General features: G+C 43.1%; 1 protein-coding gene across 1 annotated transcript in view; it reads left to right on the top strand.

The window, feature by feature from the left end:
- Positions 1-24898, top strand: part of TRPM5 (transient receptor potential cation channel subfamily M member 5) — a 473179-nt gene that overhangs the window by 287651 nt on the left and 160630 nt on the right. Inside the window, exon 16 of the mRNA XM_069625407.1 lies at positions 918-1036. Coding sequence (XP_069481508.1) covers positions 918-1036 — 119 coding nt within the window. The remainder of the gene's footprint in view (positions 1-917; positions 1037-24898) is intronic.

Below are 24898 nucleotides of genomic sequence, written 5' to 3'. Positions count from 1 at the left end.
TGATAACTACTGAATGAGAATTAAAATAATAACCTTTCCAAAACACCACAACATAATCAGACTGAGTCTGAGAAAATAAGTGCTAGGGCTCAGAAATAAGTGTCAGGGCTCAGAAATAAGTGCCGGTGCTCAGCCCTACCAAACACCCCCACAAATTAAGCACTGGTAACCAAAGAAGGGCTCTGCCAAGACTCCATCTAAAAGTGAACAATATTATGACGGTGAGGGATAACGCCTTTAAAAGTTTGCTTATTAAAAGTGCGTAAAGTTCTAAATGTTTGCACTTGTGGACTTGGAGGTACAAGAAATTATACTGATTAAAAGACTGGAAATATTGTTCTTATTACAGGCCAGTTGTGAAATCACAACTGACCTGTAATAAGAAAATAACATCACAACTGTGCCCTAATCAGTTATTACGCTTCAGTTGTGATGTTACGAGGCCTGCTGCTTGAGTCAGCAAAGGTTAGAATTCCAGCTGTCACTGCAGCAGTTAATTAAAGCCGTTGCACGCTTTTCAAATTCCTTGCTTGTTCAATATTTTTTGGGTGACACTTTACAGCGGTTAATTGCCAAGGATCTGTTTGTGTTGCAATGTATGTACACTGCTGAAGTTGAACACGTGACAAAGAAGCTGCCTGTTATAACTTATACAAAATGAAAACGTTTTTTCAATGCATTTTATTCAAGTGTTTAAACTATTTTTCTGCAACACATGCAGAGCTGCATACCAGCTTTTTAAAATTCAAACAGATTTACGCAGGCTGCTCAATGCTCTTTGGATAGGAAGTGAGTTGAATAAGCACTGCTGTTGAGTCCATGCAAGCAATCTGTTTTGCGTATTTTGCACTCGTAAATATGTCGGCCTATCCATAGATACACCAACAAACATGACACTACCCCTTTTGCTTATTTAGAGTTTCTTCACCGACGAGGGAGCCAACATAATAAAAAAATTGAAACTCTACATGGAGGATGCCTGGAATAAGTGTGACATGGTGGCCATCCTTCTCTTCTCGTTCGGCGTGATGTGCAGGTCTGTATGTCTTTTTATTCTTAAGAACTGCTGTGAGGATTACATTTCCTGCACTTCATACTGCTTGATATGTGTTTTCCAAAGGAAAACACAGGACCCTTAATGTGCTTAATATAACCTTATCATCGCTACCACTGAGCTCATTCAATCGATTGGTAGTGTTTGCTATTGATGCAGCAGAAGCTTTTTACAATGCTAGTAACATTAACTAAAATTGTTCCGTGGTTTTCATAAATTGTGTAGCTATATACTGTGACAAAGCCCCCTTTCTTATCGTGGGGTCTTCTAATGGGATTACCAAGGGGGGAGTGACGCCCCGAGCTTGCGGATGATGGCCCTTGGGTGGAATGCGGGGGATCCCCTGGTCACACCCATTTAGTTCCTGCCATTGTGCAGGGGACAGTGACATACCATAGACAAATACGAATGGCGCTTTAAGGGCCTTGTCAGGAGAGTTGCATCCTTTCTTGGAGCAGAGCAACCTCTATCCATTGCAGAGCCAAAGAGATGCCTCATTCTAATCAGACATTGTTGTTACAATTTTGAAATGCCTATCAGACACATCTCTACTGCCATCTCTGGACATGTGCACACGTGCACAGACACACAATGCAAGATGTCGGACCAGTTTCTAAAAGCTGAAACCCAGATGTCACTTGGATTACAAGATCACATATACGCTACAAAACCTTGGGAAGAAAGCAGTTCCTCTGCATGCAACCTCGCTTAATATCAATGGGGATACACGTGTAGCTGAAAGGGAGGACCAACACCTCCCTCGGGAGGGAGAGGAGTGGGAGTTTGCAGAAGGCTCTGGTGGGAGTTTGGATCAAGTTGGCTATTGGAAAGATGAGGTGGAGAAGAAACAACAGGGGTTGGTACAAACGATACAGCAGAAGGTGGCTCAATGGAGACAAGAGGAGGTGGGAGGAGGGACGTATCAGAAGGTAGGAGGAGGAACATGTCACAAAGTAGTAGGAGGGCAACAGTAGGTGACTGAAGGAAGACAATAGGAGGAGGTTTGGAATCAACAAGTAGTTGGTGGCATCTAGAAGAGGTTGAAAGACAGCAGGAGCTGGTTGGAGGAAGTAACCTGGAGGAGGTTGGAAGAAAGCAGGAGCTGGTTATAGGAAGTAACCTTGAGGAGGTTGGAAGACAACATGAGCTGGATGGAGGAAGTAACCTGGAGGAGGTTGGAAGACAGCAGGAGCTGGTTGGAGGAAGTATCCTGGAGGAGGTTGGAAGACAGCAGGAGCTAGTTGGAGGAAGTAATTTGGAGGAGGTTGGAAGACAACAGGAGCTGGTTGGAGGAAGTAACCTGGAGGAGGTTGGAAGACAGCAGGAGCTGGTTGGAGGAAGTAACCTGGAGGAGTTTGGAAGACAGAATGAGCTGGTTGGAGGAAGTAACCTGGAGGAGGTTGGAAGACAGCAGGAACTGGTTGGAGTAAGTAACCTGGAGCGGGTTGGAAGACATCAGGAGCTGGTTGGAGGAAGTAACCTGGAGGAGGTTGGAAGATAGGAGGAGGTGGAGAAGGCTATCCAGGCAGTGGTTTGCAAGAGTAGGAAGCAATTACAGGGTACACACAGCTTAAGGCAGCAGGTAGGACGATCAGATAGTTAAACCTGTGGAAGTAGGAGGAACAAGCTCAAATTATGGAGTTGAGCAGGGTCAGAAAGAGGAGAGGAGTAGAGAGAAGGCACAGAGAGTAGCGATCGTTACCCTAAGAAAGAGTGTGGGTAAGGCCCAATAAAGCTCCTCTCTGGAACCTGGATCAGGCAAACCCTGTTGGCTCTTTATGCAAACGGAGAAGAAGCTCCAGCTGTTCTTGCACCTCATGGCAGAGACACCGAAATGTTTACAGAACCTGCGGAAAGGATCAGAGGAGATTGTGCAGAACCATCAACAGATGATTGTGTTTGGACTCTTTGGGGTCATGCTCTTTTGAACAAGTTTACATGACATGTTACTATCAGAGCACTTCCATCTGCTTCCCTTGGTCTCTTAGTTGGTCCAAAATGTAAACTGACCAAATGGGAAGAAAGGTCTAACTCCGGTAAGGCAGCCGCATCTGGAATTGAATTCCAGTGAATTTGAGACTGATTTAAAAATCAACCTCAATTTACATCTAAGTTGAAGGCCTACTTATTTCCAAGGTGTCTTTGTTTTGTTTATTTCTGCTCCCTTTGGCTAGGCCCTTTGCTCTGGTGCCAAGACACCACCTCAAGGTGAACGTGCACTTTATAAATCAAATATAATATGATTATTATTTTAAAATTAGCACATCCTATAGACACTCTGACAGAAATCATGGACTGTATTCTTTGGCATTGGCACTTTAGATGTGTCTGAGTGATAACAGATGCTGCAGCCTTCAGACACGCCTAACAGAGCCTGCAGTCATTGAGTGCAGCCTATATTTACTATACATGTGGAGAACACACACTACACAACCACATCACCGAATTACCTAACAAAGCCTGCAGCCGGATGCTGCAACTCATGTGTATTGCTCTTGCAGTACACACAGTGTACATCATGAAACTCGTCATTGTGTGCAACACATGCACACACTTCATTTAGGGTGCAGCCCTAGGTTATGGCCCACCTTCACTGTATGTGTTATCTAAACACAATGCATGGCCTGCAGCTGGGCGCCACTTATACTAAACAAATACATTTTCTATGAGCTACAGGGTTAGTGCATCTGTGGGGCGCACACAGTTTACAGGTTGGGGCTTGCATTTGGTGCAAACTACACATGCACTTCCCAAAGGACGTGGCCATTGTCTTGTGAAGTAATTATTAGTGTAACACTAAATGCGTGGCAGTATTTATGCACACTGGATACCACTCGGATATTCAAATCAGGGCCCATAGCCTTTATCTGCAGAACAAATTAAGTGTATCGGGTAGGACACACAGTAAATTACATATGGCACTGCATTAAGAGCATTCTCAAGTTGGTATCCAACGAGAGCCAAAGTTAACCCTTCAAACAGAGTTAGTCTGTTCAGTGTTGCAACATAAATAATAACTTGTTAATAACCCTCTTGCACATTTGAAAAAAACCGTATGCCACACTAATGCAGGCGTGTTTTAGGTTCAAAATGTACATTCATCAATTTCAGTGATGTTTCCAATTACCCAAGACACAACCTCTACAAAGACCATCTCTGCTTCAGGCACAGCTTGGGAGGCAAGGGCTTGTACCATAGCCGCATCAGACATCCCCATCCAAAGTGGAATTTTATACACCCAGAGAATCCAGGGGCCACTTCCAGTTTCCTCCAGTTCTCCTGTGCCAACCAGGAGAACTGGAGGAATCCTTCCTGTGGCTCAAGAACAGTTACTTTTTCATGCCTGCTAAAATATCTATAAAGTGTTCCGAGGCAAGGCACAGTCAAAAAGCACACTTGCATTTATTTAATCATCAATCTTAGCATCCTTCTTCCTTGTCATCGATCGAGTCTGCATGTGCTGAACTACTTCTTCTTTCCTTGCGTCCGAATCAGGTCGGGGTACACAGGTCTCACCAGCATACAGATTAACGTCGCCCAAGTATATCCAGGCATATCTTTCTTGAACTTTTACTGCTGAGGGAGTAATATCCTCAACGATATATGGTCCACTGAAACAGGGCTTGTGCCACTTCCTAGTGAAGGTGCGGATTAAAATGGGATCTCCAATAAATCATTTAGGTACGGGTGATTCTTCAGGTCTGGTTGCTGAATGGTCTTCATCTGTGTCCAGAGACCGACACCCCTTACGCTTGAGTTGATCTGAAATGACGGAGATACTAGCGGTCATACATGTTAAATACGCACGTAGCCCACAATTCTGTTGCCAACAATTCCCTAACAATTCTGGTGTCTCTGAGCATCAATCCAAATCCTAGATGGAGGAGTCAGAGGCACACTCATCGACCTCCCTGTTAATAACTCATGGGGCATGAGGTGGTGGTGCGACCCAGGCTGATTTCTTATTGCATACAATCCAAGGGGCGGGCAGTACAGCCATCCCTTCTTCAGTGACAATTTAAGTTTTGCAATTCTCTCTTTGAGAAGACCGTTGAGTCTCTCACATATATTCCGTTTGCTTCCAGGTGATAAGCAGAAAAAAAATTATGATTTATGCTAAGCAATAGGCTAATCTGTTCGAATACTTAATTAACAAAATGGGGCCATTGTCAGATCTCAGCACCTCACAATTTAGGAAAGACTTCTTGAACTAAAACCTTTGCAGTGCAAGTGGCATCAGGGTGTGTACATGGACAAGCTTCAAACCATCTCGAAAAGGGGAATATCAACATAATCCATATGTAAATGCTATAAAAGACCAACCTGGTCAACAAATCACTCCTTGGATTGTTTGCAATGTGTGCCCAGCAGTAAACTTTTGGCATACGATGCAATTCACTACATAAAATGCCACATGTTCTAACAGGTTCGGTGCAAACCAATCCTCCGCAATAGTTGCTGTAAGACTTTCCCTAGTTACATGCGCAGGGCAGTGCAGCTGTTCAAGCGCTACCCTTAACAAGGCTGCATGCATCACCAGCTTTTCAGTGCTGTCCTGTTGCCACAATGCTTCAGAGGGGGATAGAGAACATCCCCTTTGTTTCCATAATTCTTGCTCTTCTTGAGGAGCACTGGCTTGAATTTCCATTGTTTTCGGTAAATGATTAAACCCTTCTTCCATTATCATAGCCATAGTCACGCCTTCACTTATATTAGGAGTATCAAAGCTGGAGATGTCTAAAGAAGTTGCAACCATTTTGGCTTCTTCGTCTGCGGCTTCGTTTCCGCGTGAGATAAGGTCAGTTCTCTTAGTATGTGCTGCGCACTTAGCCATTTGCAATGGCTGCTGGGAGCTGTAGTGCCTTAATGAGCCTGTCCAATAAATCAGAGTGTTGCACTGGAGTGCCGTCCGCTAGGAAGTAGCCCCTCCGTTTTCCACTGTGCTAGCCCTGTGTGTACAGTTGACGTCACATAGGCGGAGTCACTGTACACTGTCAATTCCTCCCTTTTGTATTTTTCAAGCACGATATTAAGTGCTACTTATTATGCAGCCTGTGCCGAAAAATGAGATGGCAGCCTTATGCTTGCCACAATTTCAAATTCCCTGTTAGCTCTGTACCTTACCACAGCTGAACCTGAACACCTTTCCCCATCAGTTTGATCAATTCTTGACAACCCGTCAATGAAGAGAGCCCCCCTAACTCCCTGCTAGAGCATTCTCCTTTACCCTTGGGATCTCATCATAAAACTCCTCGTAAATGGAGCAATCATGCACTTGCTCATCCGCTGTCAGAGGTTTGGCCACAAACGTGGCATGGCAGGGTTCACTATTCTGCACCTGACTATTTTTATCGCTGGATTCAATAAAACTCCCTCATATGCAGAAGCCCTCTGAGAAGTCAGTGTACCCTTAACTTTCTCCAAAACAGCAAACAATGCATGCTCAACAAATAAAGTAATGGAACACACCATCACAATGCTTGTAGACTTCTCAATGGCAAACGCGGCTGCTTCCAGCGATTGTTTGCAAGGAAAGTGTCCTCTCATAACTGGATCTAAAAACCCACTATAACATGCCAGAGGTTTGTACACTATTGTAGTCCTCTGTGTAAGCACTGCTGTCATAACTGTGCCATTTTTATGCAAAAACAGGTAGAACTCCTCAGAATAATTGAGAATTCCTAAAACTGGAGCTGGACAAATTGCTTTTTTCAATCTCTCAAACCCTCCCTCCATTTCCTCAGTTCATTCTATTTTGTCCCTGTTCACCTGGGCTTTCTTCACAGCCTGCAAAAGGGGTCTTGTGTATGAACTATAATCAAATATTGGTGCTCTAACATAGTTGCATAATCCCAGGAACTGCTGCATTTGTTTTATGGTGTGTGATGTTGGTGTTTTTATAATCGCCTCAGCTCTTTCAGGTGTCACTTTCTTTCCCTCATGCGAGATTGACTGGCCTACGTACAACACCTCTTCCTGACAATATTGCAATTTCTCCTTGTCTACTTTATATCCCTTGTCTGCTAGGATAGTCATTAACTGAATTGAATCTTGTCTACACTCATCTTCTGTCATGATAGAAACTAGAATGTCTCCCTACGTATTGTAGCACAACACATTGCAAATCAATATTGCTTAGGTCCATCTGAAGGACTCTGTTAAAGATCGATGGAGACTCACAGTACCCCTGGAGCAAACTGGTACTTTTCAACTTAGTCTGACGAAATGTAAATGATGTCCTTATGCAACAGGATTGAGAAAAATGCATTTTTCAAGTCAACCACTGTGAAATATCATGCCTCTGTGGGGATACTACATAAAATCGTTGCAGGATTTGGAACAAGAGGAAACTCTGCCTCTACAATCTGGTTAATTGGCCTCATGTCCTGAATTAAACGCCACAACCCCCCTTTCGGTTTTTTCACAGCGTACACAGCAGTATTACATGGTGACTCTGATGTCACTAAGATACCCCGTTCCATCATAGCTTATATAGTCTTAAAAATAACTTCATCCGCCTCTTGAGACATTCGGTACTGCCTTGCTTGAGGTAAAATTGCTCCTGGTTTAAGCTTGTAACTTCTCTCACCCCCCTCAATAGGCCTACATCATAGGGGCTTGTAGTCCATAAGGAGGTTGGCACTTTCTCCATGTCCTCATCAAAAAATGTTGTGTGTTGCTGCACTATCATCATTCGCTGTGAGACCTCTCTGTTCTCTATCTTAATCCAATTTGTAATACACATCTTGAATATCACTTCATCATCTGACGGATCATCTCTAAACATATCTTCGTCAGTGACGTCAGTCAATCTATACCCTTCCCCAATAGCAACCACTGCTCTCCATGGCCTGCGTTCGTCATCAAAACCTTCAAGCATGGACTATTCCCCTCGCGCTATGGCTGTAAGGGAATACTATGTCCCCCCTCTTTTTCCATAGGTATCTGTGGCCTGAACAAAAACTCATCAGGTATTCTCATAATCTTGCCCTCTAAGCCACGTAGCCATGTTAACAGAATGTGTACCCCATAAAGAAAAACTTCTGGCTCCAATGGCACCCCTCGCAGAGCTATTTGCCCTGTAAATGGCATAATAAATGTGCCCACGTTTAAATAATGTATCCCTGGAGTAGAACACACTATACCTTTGTCAGTAAAGGAAATCATCATATTTAGCTTTGTCATTAAATCTCGGCCCAGAATATTAACTGGTGTCTACCGCGAATACAATAATGGAACAGACATGTCACACTCTCCTATTGAGACTGGTAATTCATCAGTAAAAGTAGCTCTACTTGTATCTCTAGAGAAGCCCTGAGCATTCATGGCATTTCCCCATAACGGAAATGTTCCCTCTCGTATACATGACCGAGTTGCCCCAGTAACTACCCGAGTATTTGCTAAAAAAGAAAATGATTTGCTTCCTATGGTAACATTAACCCTTGGTTCCTCTTGAGGATCTGGTGTCACTGACAGTACTGAACACATCAAGTCACACTGTTAGCTGTCCTATTGTGGGTACACACTTATTCCTGTACATGTAAAAGTACTTCCTTGCATGACAGTGGCATCCCCTACCCTAGGTGTCAACAACTGTCCTGTGTTTGCACTCTGCTGTTTCTGTATGGGTGCGTGCTGTGACTGCCCTTGCCGTGGAATCAATGGTGCTACCTGTGGTTGCAAAGCCTGTTGCATTTGCGGTGCTTGTGCTTGATACACTGTCTGATCTTGGGCAAACCCATCCCTATTTTGTGGGCTATATGCTGGGTGATAAGCTGTCCCCGCTCTAGAGAATTGCCCATTCTGTACATACCATTGGCTTCCACATGTTTGCGAAATGTGCCCTGTCATGCCACATGTCCAACATACAGGAGGGAGCCTTCTAATTTGCCATCCTTGCATATTTTTATTATCATTCTGCATATTCTGGAACCCGCCTTGGTTATTTTGAAAGCCACCCTGATTATTCTGAAAACCGCCATTTCCTCTGAAACCCATTCCTCTGCCTCGTAGCGTTAACTCATTCCCTCCTTGATCTGGTTGGTGTTGATTATTTGTCTGTGACATACCCACTGCTTGCTGCGTTCCCAACCCTTCTCCGCTTGTCAATATCGCTCCTTCTATAGAGTATTTTGACAATTTCTTCTGTACTAATTTAGCCTCCTCAAGTTTCCTAGCATCCTCCTTCTTCTTATTTTTCTTTTGCAGCAGCCTACAATGATGCACGATAGTCAACTGTATCTCTGCCCATGGCTTCGCTTCCATTATCACTAGCTTCTTGAGCTGTCTCTGTACTTGCTCTGGCAATCCCTGACACAAAATGTGGTAAAATACTGGCACTGATTTCCTCCACAGCTCTCGAGTTTCCAAAGTCCACCGTTCCTGAATATTTTGAATGCAAACAAGCAGATCTTCATCATCTTTCATCTTATGTGCCATAATTGCACCCATATGTGATGTATTGGGACACTGTACCCTAAGCGTTTTCCAAACAGCCGCCCTACAATTATTAAATTGTGCTCCGTCATGCGCTGTATTCTGTGCCATGACACTTGAGTAACCTGCTCTCGCCGAAATGTCATAAGCCCTTTCCCCAGGAATGGCTGCTAGGAGACCCTTAATGTCCCCTATAGCTAGAGTATTTCCTCCTGTTATCTTTTCTAGCTCATAAATCCATTTTCCTGCACCCGTCATTAAACTAGGGAGTTTACACCTTAAATGATCCTGGTCCATCTGGGGAAAATAGATATACTGCAGTCTGGCCCCTCCTTTCTCCAATGGGGGGAACTGTGTGAACCCAAATCTGCATCGGCCCCCATCGCCTGCCTATCCATAGTGGGGACAATGGTTCCTGTTTGCCTTCTACCTGTTAATGACCTCAGTCTGTTTACATATGGTGGCGATTCCCCCCTCTCACTATGCAATCTTCCTTTAGGTTGCTCTGGGTATGCCATGGGGTCTGGCATCCTATCTTTAGGTTGGTCTAAATCCGGCCATCTCACTTCCTTGTCTGTCTGCAGATATTCCTCAGGACCACATGCACTTTCTCCCTCCTCCCCACGGAAGGTTTCTCTGTCTTCATCTGACATATCTAGTCCCCAACTAGTATGGCTTTCATCTTTCTGATCTTTATTTAAGGTTAGCTGTCTAAAGACAAGGCTCTATGTTCGAGACTAAACATACTTCCTCTTTGCCTCCTAACAGGGCAACTGTAGATCGATCTTCATTTCCTCTGCTTCCTGATTCACCTTTTGCTCTCATCTGTTGATAAGCTTTATCAATCCTATCTGCGATGCTTCTTATCTCAAAATTATCATCTAGCTTTACCCTAGATGGTCCTGGCATTACTCCTTGCGACGGGAGAAACTCCTCTGTCACCCCATGATATTAATGGAATTGGTTTCATCAGCTCTTTCTGAATGCGATCAATGTCACATGCCCTCTGTCTCCTTTTTTGCTCCATTTCATATTTTAGTTCCCTTCATTTCTTCACTTCCCATCTAACCCTTTCCTCTTCTTGTCTTTTCTCTTCTCTTCTTTTGTTTGCCCTATGCACCTCCTCGTCTCTTCCTCTTTGCATTTTTTTATCTCTTACTTTCTGTTCTTCTTCCTCTTCGCAATACTTTTCTAGCCTGACTTGGTCTTCGATTGCTCTTTGCCTCTTGTCATACTTCCTTTGATCTTCTGCCCTTTCTTCACTTCTTAGCTGCTCTTCCTGATATAATTGTTCTCACCTTTTTCTATCCTTCCTTTTGTGTTCATGCTCTGTCAACCGTTTTTCTCGTTCCCTGTCTTTTCTATCTTGTTCATCTTGATCTTCCTCTTGCCTTACTTCCTTGATACTCCAAGTTTGAGCAATACCTGTCCACCATTCCATTTGTTCTATACAAGCGTTACCTCGTCAGCTTTATCCTTCTCTCCTTTCATATCTTGATCTCTCATTCTATATCTAAGGATATGTTTGGTCATTCGCTTTTCTCCTCTTTGTCTTGCATAACCTTAAAGATCACCTCCTTTTCTTTAGTCCTTTCTGGGCTCACTTCACTGCTATAAGCAGGCGGTTCATGTATCAGATTACGATATCCTGTTGCCGCTTTTAGTTCCCTTAATGGATACAAATCCTTCATCTTTTGCACTATCACCATTTACTCCAGGTGCGGTAGGGCGAGCAGAAGGCTCAACACCTGCCTCCCTACAGTGATAAAGCATCCAATTCTCAGGAGGCGGATCTTCCAGTTCCTCCTTATACATTTTCCAGAGCTCTAAACTAGCTAACCTCTTTTCCAATTTCTTTCCTGTGTATGCAGCGTGCAAGTATGTGGTCATGTGTTGCAAAACCACTTTTGACAGCGATCCCCCTTGCGGCCATGGCATGAACATTTTATCTGCTGTACCCTTAACCCATTCCGCACTATACTGTTTGAGCTTGGGTGCGTGTTTTGACATTTGCTTACAGATATGCATCAATGGCGTAATATCCACCATTATGACAAGCCTCAATTGACTGTCAATACTTACCGTTGATTCACACAAAATACATTTCAGAAAAATAACAAATATGAGCGCGCACCAACAGTCACTGCTCAAAGCCTCTACTTCTCATTTTACTCCAATCTACCTGTTTAGTCGGTGCCAACAATTACTAAAAAGATAGATATTCGTTTTTGAGCTCTACTCAACACACCCTGTCTTTTTCGCTCTTTGACACTTCACTCTTCTAATACATAAAATATACAAACAAACTAGTCGACTTCAACATATATCTCCTCAGCACTCTTCGCTGCTATCTCATGCCCCTAAACTACCCCGATAGGAGTTTGAATCATTCCCTCTCACAGACCTTGTCTGTGTGCCGCCTAAGTACCCACTTTGGGTTTTGAAATGACTCCTTCTAGAAGCTCCTTGAGCTTAGGATTCTGGGCTCTATATAGACGCTCCTGTGTAGAGGCTGCCCGTCATATATTAACCAACCAAACCCCCATTACCTTATACTTTTACCACAATCCCCATTCTCATATTTTTTGCCAGTCCCCTCAATCTACTCACCATTCACCTTTTGGCTCCTGACACTCAGGATCGTCTCCCCCTCCAAATGGCCACCGCCGCCTTCTGTCCGCTCAGCACCTGTGGAAACCAGGAGGGATTTCGTGATAGAGGGACCGTCAGACCTGTATCAGTCTTCTTGCAAGAATTTCTATATCAGCCGCGCTTCACAGGAAGCCTTGCGACCCTCCACCTAATTGGCTGCAGACGTCCGATGTTCCAAAATCTCTAAAAGCCTACTAATCAACAGATCTGAACAATCCTCTCTCTCCTACCAAGTACACCCGTGTCGGCCCTTTAAGACGAGGTAACAGTATCTGAGATGGATGGGGATGCAGACCTTCTTCATACATCAATAATCAGACCGACTCAGGAAGTTTGGCAAAAATCTCAGCTGTTTTAATAACATTTGTTAAAACAGGGAACACAACGGGCATCAACAGACGCCGCACAGCTTGCACAATGAACTATCGAAAACATTTCATAAAAAACATTCTTATATAGCAAAAATGTGTCATGAGTGACATCATACTGCATGGCAAAAAAAGAAAACCTAAGTGGGATTGTGGTTGGTCTACGGGGGAACATCTAGGTATACTTTCTATGGGGTATGGGGTTGTGTCTCTACAGTCAGGTGGAAAACTAAGCCCACCCCAAGTGCACGTCCTCTTCCATGTTGGACTAATACACAATATCCTATTGGCTTCTCAAACTATAGGGCTCTTTGATACATGGCCCTCTTTTTTAAAAAATGTTTCTTTTTATTTGTTTGGCTGAAATTCAACCTTTCAAATATTTGGTACAAAAATAACTCCTAATTTACAATCAGTATTGTTCATCGATACACAATAAAATTACATTTTTCATCAAAATAAAAAGCATCATTCTTAGACCTTTTGTACAAACATATAACTACAGAATAACTGACAGAAATCCGACTAAAGCAATATATATAGATCGACGTTCACTGTTGATTAACAATCCCCAAATTTCAACATCCGAATGATGGCAATAAAGCTGTAATTGATTTTTAAAGTACATTTGTCGTAAATGGACCAATGCTGGACAACCCACAACTAAATGAGTTAAAGACTCAGTTTGCTCAAGGTTTTTACAGAAGTGACACCAATCATGTTGTTTTAATTTACTATCCCTTCTGGCCATAATGGCATGTGTAGGATAAAGATTTAGACGCATTCTGAGTAATTGCTGTCTCACAAGATGTGATGGACATTTTTGCAGGTATTTTTCCATTGTGCCCATTTTTTTGGGAAGAAAAATAAGAGGGAGTAATCAACACATTTTTTGCATAGATCTTGAGTCACAATCCAATCATGTTGAAAGAATATTTTTGTTGGCTTTTGACGGATTCAAGATTAACAATTGTAGAGATATGTCGGCTTCAGTTAGAGCTTTAAGTACACTATTGCACCACAATTTAGGGAATTTATCATTTGATGTTAGTAAGTAATGTGCAATAGTGTTCAGCACATTCTTCTCTGATGCACCTACCAAGCACTTCCTGAAGAAACAGCACATTTTCCAAATTACATTACAATAAATCGAACAAGTTCCCAGTTCCAGTCTCAGTAAAGCAGTTGGAGCACAGTTTGGTAGTTTAAGAACATATTTCCAGAACAGACTTTCATACCGATCCCAGTACTGCCTCGTTTTTGGTGTTTGGGATTCGGCCTCGTATGACACTACAGGTATAACTTTTTGTTTGTAAAACAGCAATATGTGATTGATGGTAAACTTTCCATATTTGCGCATTAGAATTGATGCTTGGGAAGCCAGGGTTTGAGCTTTTGCACTAAGAATTAGAGGATTCTTTTGTTGATTTGGACAACTTGAAAAAAATAAGCCTAGATAATTATAATTGTCAACCACATCAAGGTTTTGCTTATCAAGTGTCCATTTACACCGTTTGATAAGATCATCAGCATAAAGAATCCATTTAATCTTTTGTGTTCCCAATTTTGGTGCATCACTTTCTGTGTTATCAAACTCGATTCCCAGATCTAATAGGAAAAGGTTAAAGATTGTTGAGGCTAAAATGCAGCCTTGTTTAACACCTCTTTCTGAGCTAACACTCCTAGATAACTGCCCATCTAGTGTAAGTCTAATCTGGACATTTGTATTAGAGTGAAGATCTTCAATTATTCTTTGACGTGAGTAGGGACAACCATACCTAGTTAGTTTGGCAAAAAGCAGATTGCGATCAACGGAGTCGAATGCACTGCGAAAATCAACAAAAGCCATATATAAGTTTTGATTTCGATCAGTGTATTTGGCTTTTAACATATTCAGAACTATCATATTTGGAATGGTACCAAGGCCAGACACAAACCCTGTTTGAAAAGGGTCACGCATATTAGCTGAATTGAGCCATATATTCAGTTCTTTCAAAACAATCCGGGAGTAGATTTTACCCGGTGCATCTAATAGCGCGATAGGCCTGTAGCTCTCTGGTTTCTCTTGATTGCCCTTTTTGTAAAGTGGAACAATGATGGAATGTTTCCATGAACAGGGTATTGTCTGAGAATGATTGATTTGTTGAAAAATAGAGAATAGGATGTTAGGCCATATTTCGGGATGTTGTTTGAATATATGGTTCGACAGCCCATCGGGCCCAGGGGCTCTAGATGCACTAATAGTTTGAATGAAGTACAATGTGTCTGTTCTATCAATGTTAAGAAAAAAAGGAAAATTTTGGGATTTGATGTGAACAGCACCCTTCTGCATGGGCGGGGCTAAGATTTCTGAAAGTATTCTACCCATGTAGCTTCTGTTACTTGTTGAATTTGTTTACAGTGCTGTTGGGTAGAAGTTAGCTCATTTAAGACTCATATGCGTGTTCTTGTCTTTTATGTAATCAAGCATTTGTTCTCTGTCTGCTTGTGACATGTGTTCTTTATAATGTCGAATCCAATTCCTATAGTTAGTTTTTAAAGTCTTTAGTTTTTGATAACGAAGTGCCACCTGCCGCTTAGCCTTTCGAAAAAAGTGCTTTCCGTTCTTTTATTTTAAGATCAAATACATGGTTTCTGGGCTTTTGTTGATTTACCCTATTCATGGGTTGTCTCATTTTGTGTACAATATCTTGATACAGAGAACTGGATACTGGGTGCGGTGTAGATCTATTAAATGTTGCTTCAAGCGTTATACCAAATTGTATGATGGAATGTGCGTTCCATCTTAATCTGTTAACGCTATTATTAGCAATAACAAAATGACCCCATTTTGTATTTACAGATGGTAATTGTCATTGTGGAGCAAGCCATTGGAGGCAAAGCAGGTTGTGGTCACTCGTTTTTGTTTCTTCAATTTTAAATTTAGATGAGTACTGAAAAAGCCAGCTGCCTACATATACATAATTAATGATTCCACTGGATCCTCTTTGAGACCAAGTATTATGAGGTGGGGAATCCTCGAGGCCTGACCCATTCATCATGATAAAGCCTCTAGATTTGATTAAGTGGTTCCATAGGTTCTCCTTTTGTGTTCTGTGGTCATTATCTAAGTTAAACAATGGAGGTTTAAATCACCAGCTATGATAGTATGGGCAATTTTGGAAACAGATGTAGTATAATCCAACAACGTGGGAACATTGGTAACGAACTCAATTTCATCAGTGTTTGAAGGATTCCAGTAAAGATTGACCAGAGCATAGAGGATGGTGTTAACAGAAAAAATAGTCAATGGGGAGTAATGATTTGGAGAGTATTTATGGATAATGGTAATATTAGCACTAATTTTCGTGGCGGTGAGAAGGCCACTCATCGGCCGGCCTCTAGGGCCTTTTAAGGCCAGAGTTGCATGTATGTCATGATTATCCTATAAAATTGAATTAGTAATCCACGGCTCCTGTAACATTACAATATCAAATTCTGATAATCCATTGTGCTTATTGCCAATTAAGTGACTGAAACCACATGTGTTCCAGGAGACAAGGGATATTGCAACTTTGTCATCTCTGTGCTCTAGTTAACTTTTGGTTGCATTACACTGGCATTGGAATTGTTGATTTACATCCATTTCAGATTCTTGGTTACCGTCACTAAGGCACCAGGTAAAACATTTTTTGGGGCCTTCTTTCATGAGTGAGTTTGACTCAACTTCGTTTTGTGATTCACACATGACAAGAAAACCCATTGAGAATAACACCTCCTTTGCTTGCCAGACAAGATTCTTGATCACTGTTGACCGGAACCATAGTCTCACTGTGCTTCGTTGATGCATAGCAATGAATTCAACTTGTTCTATGTCGGAGCTAATGATGTCATTCAAAGAGTCAATGTCAGAGAATATTTCCAAAATGCTCTGAAGGTTTAAGGTGTATTGCGTATGTGGCCTGGGGTGACAGCTCAAGAGTAATGATCCCAAATTATGATAATTGGGCTTAGTTTGTGTTTTCTCTTGGGATACTGAGACATTTTTCTTTATTAGTATCGAAGATGGTTTACGTGTTTCAGCTACTGGTTTGTTGGGTAGCAGAGATTTAAGCATTTGAGCTATTTCAGCCCCGTGATTATCATTTTGAATAGCCAAGTTTGTATGTTTGATTGTGATATTAGAAAACGCTTGTTGTTGCCTAGAATCGCACCTGTTTACTTCTCCAGCATTATCAAGACACATACACGATGTTGGATGCAGAACGGGCTTGCTAATGGATTCAGGAACCTTGAGGTCTTTCTGAGCTGAACATTGAGTCATGTAGGCATCAACTGCTTTTCTAATTTCCTCGCGCCGTAGAGATAAGTTTTCTTTTTCATCACGAGATAGATTTGTGTTCAATTCTGAGCTGAGCAATTTGGTAATTGTTTTGGAAGGTAGTTGTTTATGCGTATCTGCATGAGAATTCACTGCATTTATTAAATCATCCAGGGGTTCATGAGAAGTCACTTTTTTGTTGGAGAGAGAATTAGCATTCACAAGTTGCTCGCGGGCTTGCGCCAGTAATAAGTATTTTTTTGCAACGGCTGAAGATGCTAATTGTGAATTTGAGTTCGGTACTTTGAGTTGTTTTATGAACTGCTTAGAAGAAGCAGAGATCGATTGTTTGGTACCTTTGATGTTCTTTGTTTTATTAGCCACAATATTTGGCAATTTTTTAGAGCCTTTTTGCTTTGTTACGTGATCTTTTTTCGAAAAGATTGTGTAAACCTCATTATCAGTCATGTTTACAGGAGTCACTTTTTCCTGTTTTTCCATAGTAGCAGAGTTGGACCGAATGTTGGAAGAGAAGTTAGCAAATTGTCCAACAATGATGTTAGGAAAACATGGGAGCACTGGTGTACATAAATTAGACCCAGGACATAGTTGACCACCCACAGCAGTTCCAGGTGACGTGGCACAATCAACCACCGTTAGGAGTTTTGTTTTTTTGGACTGGGAGGTAGTTACAGTATGATGAGGCAAAGGAGTAGCATTATAATTCGATTTCCATTTTATTAACCAAGTTTAGTAAATCGGTTTGCACATTTATTTTATCATTTAGTGTGTCAAATAGTTTGATCAGAGTGTTCATAGTAGTGTGCATTGCCTCGAAGGACATAACTACCACTTTCGACAAGCCATCCTGCGCTAGCTGGGGATGAGATTCTGATTGCCTACGTGGTGTTGGATTTAAAAAAGTGGATGATGACACACCTTGATTCCTGTGTGTAATTTCAGAAATGTTGGGTGAGAATGATAATTTCTGTGCCAAAACATGGTTTGAAGTTTCACTCTGAGAGTCAACTAGGTCAATGGTTATTGGAGCAGCATTTTGTGATACAGATGGGGAAGAGGAATAGTTTCCCATCGCAACACTAGTATGTGGCCTGGATTCACCTCGAAGTACTGTACTATCTGATAGTGATATATCATAAACTGTAATTTCTATTACGTCTTCTGCATCTTGCAGTGGGGTTGAAACTACTTACTACGCCTGTTGCACCTGCTGTGCTGTTTTTGACTGGCATGTTGCCCATGGTATCAACGAGAGGTACAGGCAGCCGATTTTCATTGCCAGTAGTGGTAGGAGCTGCAGGAGAGCAAAAGGTGCGAATATCAGTAGAATTAACGGCAGAGTCTTTATTTCTGCCCCGCTTTCGTCGAGCAGGTGTCGTTTTACGCATTGAACATGTTAACACAGCATTTTCATCTGTTATGACACCTGAATTTATTTCAGATTTCTCAGTGTCATCTCTCGTGCGTACAGTCCGCCAGAGATTTGGGAGCAAAGGCATTCCAGTTCTTAAGGTGTAGATGTGCCACATTGTTTATCAGTAAGAGTCAAATACACTAACAAGAGATTTACCACTGTGTAGAAATAAATTTCCTGAACAGATAAGACCCAATTGGAAATTCAGTTATCAGAATGGAAAATAGGCTTACTTTGGAAAAAGAAGAGCCCCTTTTAAATTTAAACACAAATGTTCTTAAATACCGCTCCAACGCTGCACCGCGCACCGCGAACAGCAAACAGTACTTTCGTAGTACTTCCGCGTCGCATGCGCGTATGCGCAGGAGCGGGTCTATTTGTACTGCTCTGCCCCAGAAATGAGGGGGCGGGATTTACCAAGCCAAGAGCCTAGAAACAAAGAGAGGACAACAATGAATGGTAAGGCTATGACTGCAGAAGTGACTTACAGTCTATAAGAGTCTTTCCGAGTCTTTCAGCGTCTTTATGGGTATGATTGGGCAAACACTTTTAGCTTTCTTTTCTTAAAGCTGTAGCTCCAAATCAGTGTCGCAGTGAATACAGTCCTCCCGCGAGCGAAACGACTCCTGCTCAAGCACGGCAGCAGCCAAATCCAATGAAGGTTAATAGAGTCCACGGACGGGAACAAGAAGAGCAAACAGTACTTTCGTAGTACTTCCGCAGTGCATGGCCCTCTATAATTGGTTGGCCCACTTGTACCCTTCTGCAATATTCCACTCACTAGCAGCACGCAAGCTCGTAGCCCACACCCAATTAGCCCAACATCCATCATCACTCCTGCGGTCTGCCATTCAATTACTATGTTTGAACTTGGCCTTGTGCAGGCTCTCTGCGCCTGAGAATAAAAGCGAGTGAAGGCATGGCCTTATCTTCTGGTCTCGGTGTAGCTCACCCCAAAGTCTATTTTCATCTGACCATGTGACTCGAGACCATGTTTTGAGCTCCTTCATTGCATTTTATTTTATTAAATGGAGAAAACCAGGCACTTATAGGCTCACACAGGAGCTCAGCTCATTTCCCACGTTATTGTATTCTTTCTAGTACATAAGCAGGCTCTTGTCCGCCCCGATTCGTGACACTGGGCCAGGCAAGCCTTTTCGAATCTTCCTTCGCCATCAGTCATTCTATTCTGCTGTGCCACACTTCCAACCCTTTCATTCCCGGGGTCCAAGTTTACTTCAATGCGTCGTGGAACATCCCGATTCTATACATTCCTATACATATACATTGGCGCATCGCCTGCAATCTTTTTACTATGTAGCCAGCCCTATGATTACTTCATCTACTTGCGTTACTGCGTCTGTACAATTGTAAAATGGTTTAACATTTTCTTCAGTGCTTTCCGCACGTGCAATCTTCATTTTGCTCCAGAAATGTAGCATAACTCGCTATTTCACCATCATATTCTATAAGGTCTATATTCTTTTTTCATCAGCATCTCTTCTGGGTGCGTCACTTCTGCTTCATGTGACGTCACTAGTCTTCTCTTTCATTTTCTGTCATACATATTCCGGAAATTCCTTCAGAAGACCGTCATTTCTTCGTGGCTAGATATAGGGTTTTCTCAACGGATACCTTGTTTCAAGGACTCTTGGCGGTATAGGTACTGTTACTGGCCTTGCACATGTCGCAACTTCCGGTTACCAACATATAGGCAGGATGGGGGCAGGACTTGCGATAGGAGTACTTGGCTTTTTTCCTCTACAAAAGTGTTCCCTCTACTTTGGCCATTTGTTGATCCCATTTACAGGTAGAAGTAAACCGTAACCCCCCGCCCCCCAGTAATTATAAAGCCTTACTTGCTCATTATACTCACCATCCAAGGACAACTTGCAGACAGGTTTATTCCTGCTTTTTCAGAAAATCAAACACTTGGTTTTATTGGTAATTATTGTGTGTCCCCTTTCGGTACATAACTCTGAAAAAAGTTGCAATAGCTCTTTTAGCCTAGACGGAATTTGCAAAATTAAAATAGCGATTAAAAGCACTGGTGATTTGTCACTGCCTAAAGATGGGAAATCTGTGGCACGGCCAATAGTTTATTTGTCAGGCCATTGATATATAACAGAAAGAGTGTTGGGGCCAGCACACACCCCTGATGAACACCTTTCTGTGCTTGAATGGGTTTTGTAGGTTCTCCTCCATCCCCCATCTAACCACAGCTTTGTTTCCCTCATAAAGAAGTAATACAGCCGACAGCAAGGCGCTCGGTATTCCGTAAGCTCTAAAGACTTCCCAAAGCTTTACACGAGGAACTGTGTCAAAAGCAGTGCACACATTGACAAATAATACAAAGATGTTCAACATATTTTATCTAATACTAACATTAATCTAAATTGCCAATCAATCGTACTGACACCTTCCCTAAATCCTGCTTGACGTTGATCAATATTATCCAAAGTGGAGGGCAATTTTTTCAAATGTCCTAAAGCTATCTTCAAAAATATTTTCCCAGTTGAATTGAACAAGGATATTGGCCAGTAGTTACATGTTGAATCACGCCCCCCCAGCCCCTTTTTGTATAGGGGAACATTTCAGCACTCCTCCAGGATTTAGGTGCCATGTTCTCGCTGGTGACCGGATTAAACAGATCTAAGTATGGGGCCCATATCTGAATTTCTGTTTTAAATAAATCTCCCAGTATTTTGTCAGGCCCGGGAGCTTTGCTGGACTGCTGGGACAAGATTGCTTCAGTAACTTCCCGTAAAGTCAAAGTTAACAGAGCCAGTGCCTCAAAGTCTTGTACAAGGATATCAGATGACGTTAATACTCGCATCTCTTTATAGAGTTCACTAAAGTATTCCACCCAGCACTTAGCACTAATGCTCACTGAATGACATTTTGTCGTGCCCCATGATGTAATGAGCTTCCAAAGTGCCTAGGGGTCACATATGGTATTCCGAAAGGCACTGAAAAACTTGCTCTTTGCCTAAACCACCTCTACACTCCACACTGCTTGTCGACTGACTTAAATGTGAATCGCTATTTATATTGAATATTTGTATAACTGTATAAATGCAAATCCTTGAAATGTATTATCCACATGTATCCTCCTGTAACTAAGCTCCCCTCAAGTAACAGCACCAAGATGCCCAAGGGCGCTTGTGCGCTATACAAATGTAATAAATACCTGATAAATACATAAATACCTCAGAATGTTGGATTATCTACTGAAGAAAGTGCAACGTAAACAGAATGCAGCGGCCAGACTTCTCTTCAAACTCTCACGAAGGGACCACATCACTCCAGCGCTAAAGAAGCTACATTGGCGGCTCATCAAAAAACGAATTACATTCAAAGCAATGTGCATAAAACACAGAGCACTGCACGGACAAGTAGCAGAATTCATACAAAAGAAAACCACCATTTACCAGCCGACCAGGACACTCAGTTCCAGCGACGACATCTGCCTGGAACCTAACCATACACGAGGAAAAAACGTAGAGGATCTGCATTTTCTTGCCTAGCCGCTACATCTTGGAACTCCCTCCCAAGAGAAATACAAACCATGGTGGACCATCAAAAATTCAGAAAACTCCTAAAAACCTGGCTTTTCAACTCAGTACTTGACGAAAACGAATGAGCAAAACCGACACCCCACAGAATGAACACACAAATGGCAAGACGGGGGACTAGGCCAGACCACGACGAAGTGCAAGAAAGTAGAGAGACCTCCCAATTGAAAGAATACCCAGGTGCACCCGTTCCCATAGAGGGCCCCAAAGGAGAGAGATAGGACCAACATAAGTTGAACCACAGACAGAAAGCATTAGAATTAAAGGGGAAAGAGTGGTGACCAAACAGATAAACATGAGTCCCAGGTAGCTTAAGAGCACAGGGAAGAGGCCCCCCCTCAAGGGGCCCAGGGAGGTGATGGTGGCTGCCACCAGGATGTCCCAGGAGACAAAGCGATGTAGCCATCCATTAGTCTCAACACGGTGGGTGGAGGAGGTATCTACGCTAAATAGCCCTGCACAGAAAATATGAGTGAGACCCCTAGCACACCACAATGCACAACACTGGCTGGAATATGTGCCAAAGGTGGCCGAAACTGAGGGGATACGATAAAGTATCACCACTAACCAACCCCACTAAAAAACTCATCCCTCTGTTTGCACCTCTCAAACTGTAAACTAATCACAACCATACATCTGCAGCACAATAAACCGTACACACTTCACTACACCACAACAACGAAAAACAAACCACACATTGGGCCTCATTACGACTCCGGCGCTGGACCATGGTGCTATTAGCACCATGGTCCATGCCGGAGTCCGGCATGGTGGATGGCGGAATTACCGCTCCATTCCAAGGTGAGTGGGGCGGTAATTCCCCATTCACCATTTGCCCTTCCCCATTCCCATGTTTGCCCCATAGGGCATAATGGGGATGGGAAAGGCACTAATTACGGCACCGTAAATTACGGTGCCGTAATTAGCACCAAGGTCGCTTAGCGCCTTGGACTTTAACGCCTGCAAAAAGCAGGCGTTAAAGTGTGAATCAGGCGTTAAGGGTTAACAGCGGCAACGGCGCCATTAAACCCTTAACGCCTGACTTGTAATGAGGGCCATAGTCTCGCACAACAGCAACCGACCGAAAATTCACACATACACTCAGCGAACGGTGTAAACTGAACTGAACAGCACATCACAGGTCTCTTGCACTTTTTTCCCACCTAGTCCTACTAACTTACCCCCCCACCCCCACACCTAACCCTATTACTTTTCAGCACCAGTGGACCACTCAGGTGGTGATAGTGTGCAGTATAAATATCCTCTAACATAACATAATCCCATCTTTAGTTGAGTATAACATGTCTCACTTGAGAAAATATATCCCCAGCCCTAGAGTCTATGCACAGCCCAGATGTCGGTGTTCCCATAGTAATGCAGTGACATTTCAACTCCAAACACCCATTCCTAATCCTCCTCCCCCCATCCCTATCCATAACCATTTGAACTTGTAAATATGAACAAATACAGGCTACTACACATTTGCGGACTCCCGCATTCAGAAGGAGATGAGGCTTAAAGGTAATTATTAATCTCCCCTTCAATTTCTTAACAAGTAGTGCCAACAACAGTCTAAATATACATCCAGGCAACGTATGGCCTCAATCATGGCAGAGCTTCCCGACTGTCGGAAAAGCTGCAGGTATCACGTCAACCTTTCATTCCCCTTTCTGTCTTTCATACCTAGGACTCCGGGTCTCCTGCCTCTAGCAACTTTTGTCCATGTGAATGAGGGAGCGGTTGATCTCATCCCATGCCCAAACGTTTCCCCACATGAGGATTACTTCCCCGGGTTCAGCAACCGTTCCCCCACCTTCATAGACTTTATGGACCATTTCTTCCCATTAACTACGAACAGCGGTGCTGTAAGGAACCCCCATCTATAGAAAATCTGTTTTCCCCAAAGCCATTCATTCATTGGGCACAGCACCCTTCTCTTCATCAGCGTGGTAGTAGCCAGGTCCTGATATAAGGATATCTTTGCATCATGAAAATAAATGTTGCCCACATCTCTGGCAGCTCTCATTATTTGTTCCTTTATTGTAAAGAAATGGACTCTAGACAAGATGTCCGGAGATTCGCCCTGACAAGGCTGTGCACTGGGGGGAATACGTTGTGTCCGATCTAGCTCCATATCCATATCATCAGACGCCTTAAGCAAGTGCCAAGAAACATCCTTCACAAAGTCTGAGAGGTCCTCCTCCGGGACCACAAGCTGGGATCCATCTAATTGGCACATTGTTCCTCCTGGAGCGGCTTTCTGTGTCCTTTTGTTTCTCATCGAGGGCTTTGCAGCGTCCTTCCAGCACCTCTACTCTGCGTGCCCATTCACTAATGTCGTAAGCTTGTTCGCAGACTGTCGTTTCCACATCACAGCATGGAAGGCCTCTGTTTTTCATACTGAGGGGGAGGAGGGAGGTGGATCCATCTGCTACCGGAGACCATCTCCCAGAACCTGTCTCCCATTCATCGCTTACCAACTTGGACCACTGACACGCCCCCAGGACGCCGTGGTCCAGTTCGTTAGATATGCACCTCAAGCTCTGCCACGCCGAACAGGCAGCCCACACCGTCTTCGTGGTCCACACCTTCTCCACCTTGACTGGTCCCCCTTTCCTCCAGTCTCTGCTTGGCTCACCTGGGAGTCATCTAGGGCTCAAGAGATCCTCAGTTCCCTACCTCACATACCCCTTTTGTTGGGGTTCTGGAGCACAGGTCGCCATCTTAACTTTGTACCGACCACATTCTAATCCCAACATATCTCGGCCTCCACTGGTGATCTGGGGTCCAAAGTGGCCACATTGATGCCCTACAGATAGCGGCATCATCCACTGTAGTTTTCTATAATACCCATGCTTAGAAGGGGTGTCTGTCCGCCCTCATCACCTTCTTCGTGTCAGAGGCACTCTCAATGCCATCTTTACTGATGGCGCTTCAGGCCACACAGCCTCTCTGCTTCCTTTTGTGTTCTCTGGAACGCCCTTGTTTAGTCCGATCAACTCAAGGTGTGTCCCTGGCATATATATTCTTAAAAGGGTCTCCATATTATTCATCAGGCTTCCTTCAGAGTCTTTGCAT

This window comes from Ambystoma mexicanum, chromosome 11 (assembly GCF_040938575.1).
Source record: "Ambystoma mexicanum isolate Mex_15411 chromosome 11, UKY_AmexF1_1, whole genome shotgun sequence".
NCBI lineage: Eukaryota > Metazoa > Chordata > Amphibia > Caudata > Ambystomatidae > Ambystoma > Ambystoma mexicanum.
This window is presented reverse-complemented; position numbering and strand designations above follow the sequence as displayed.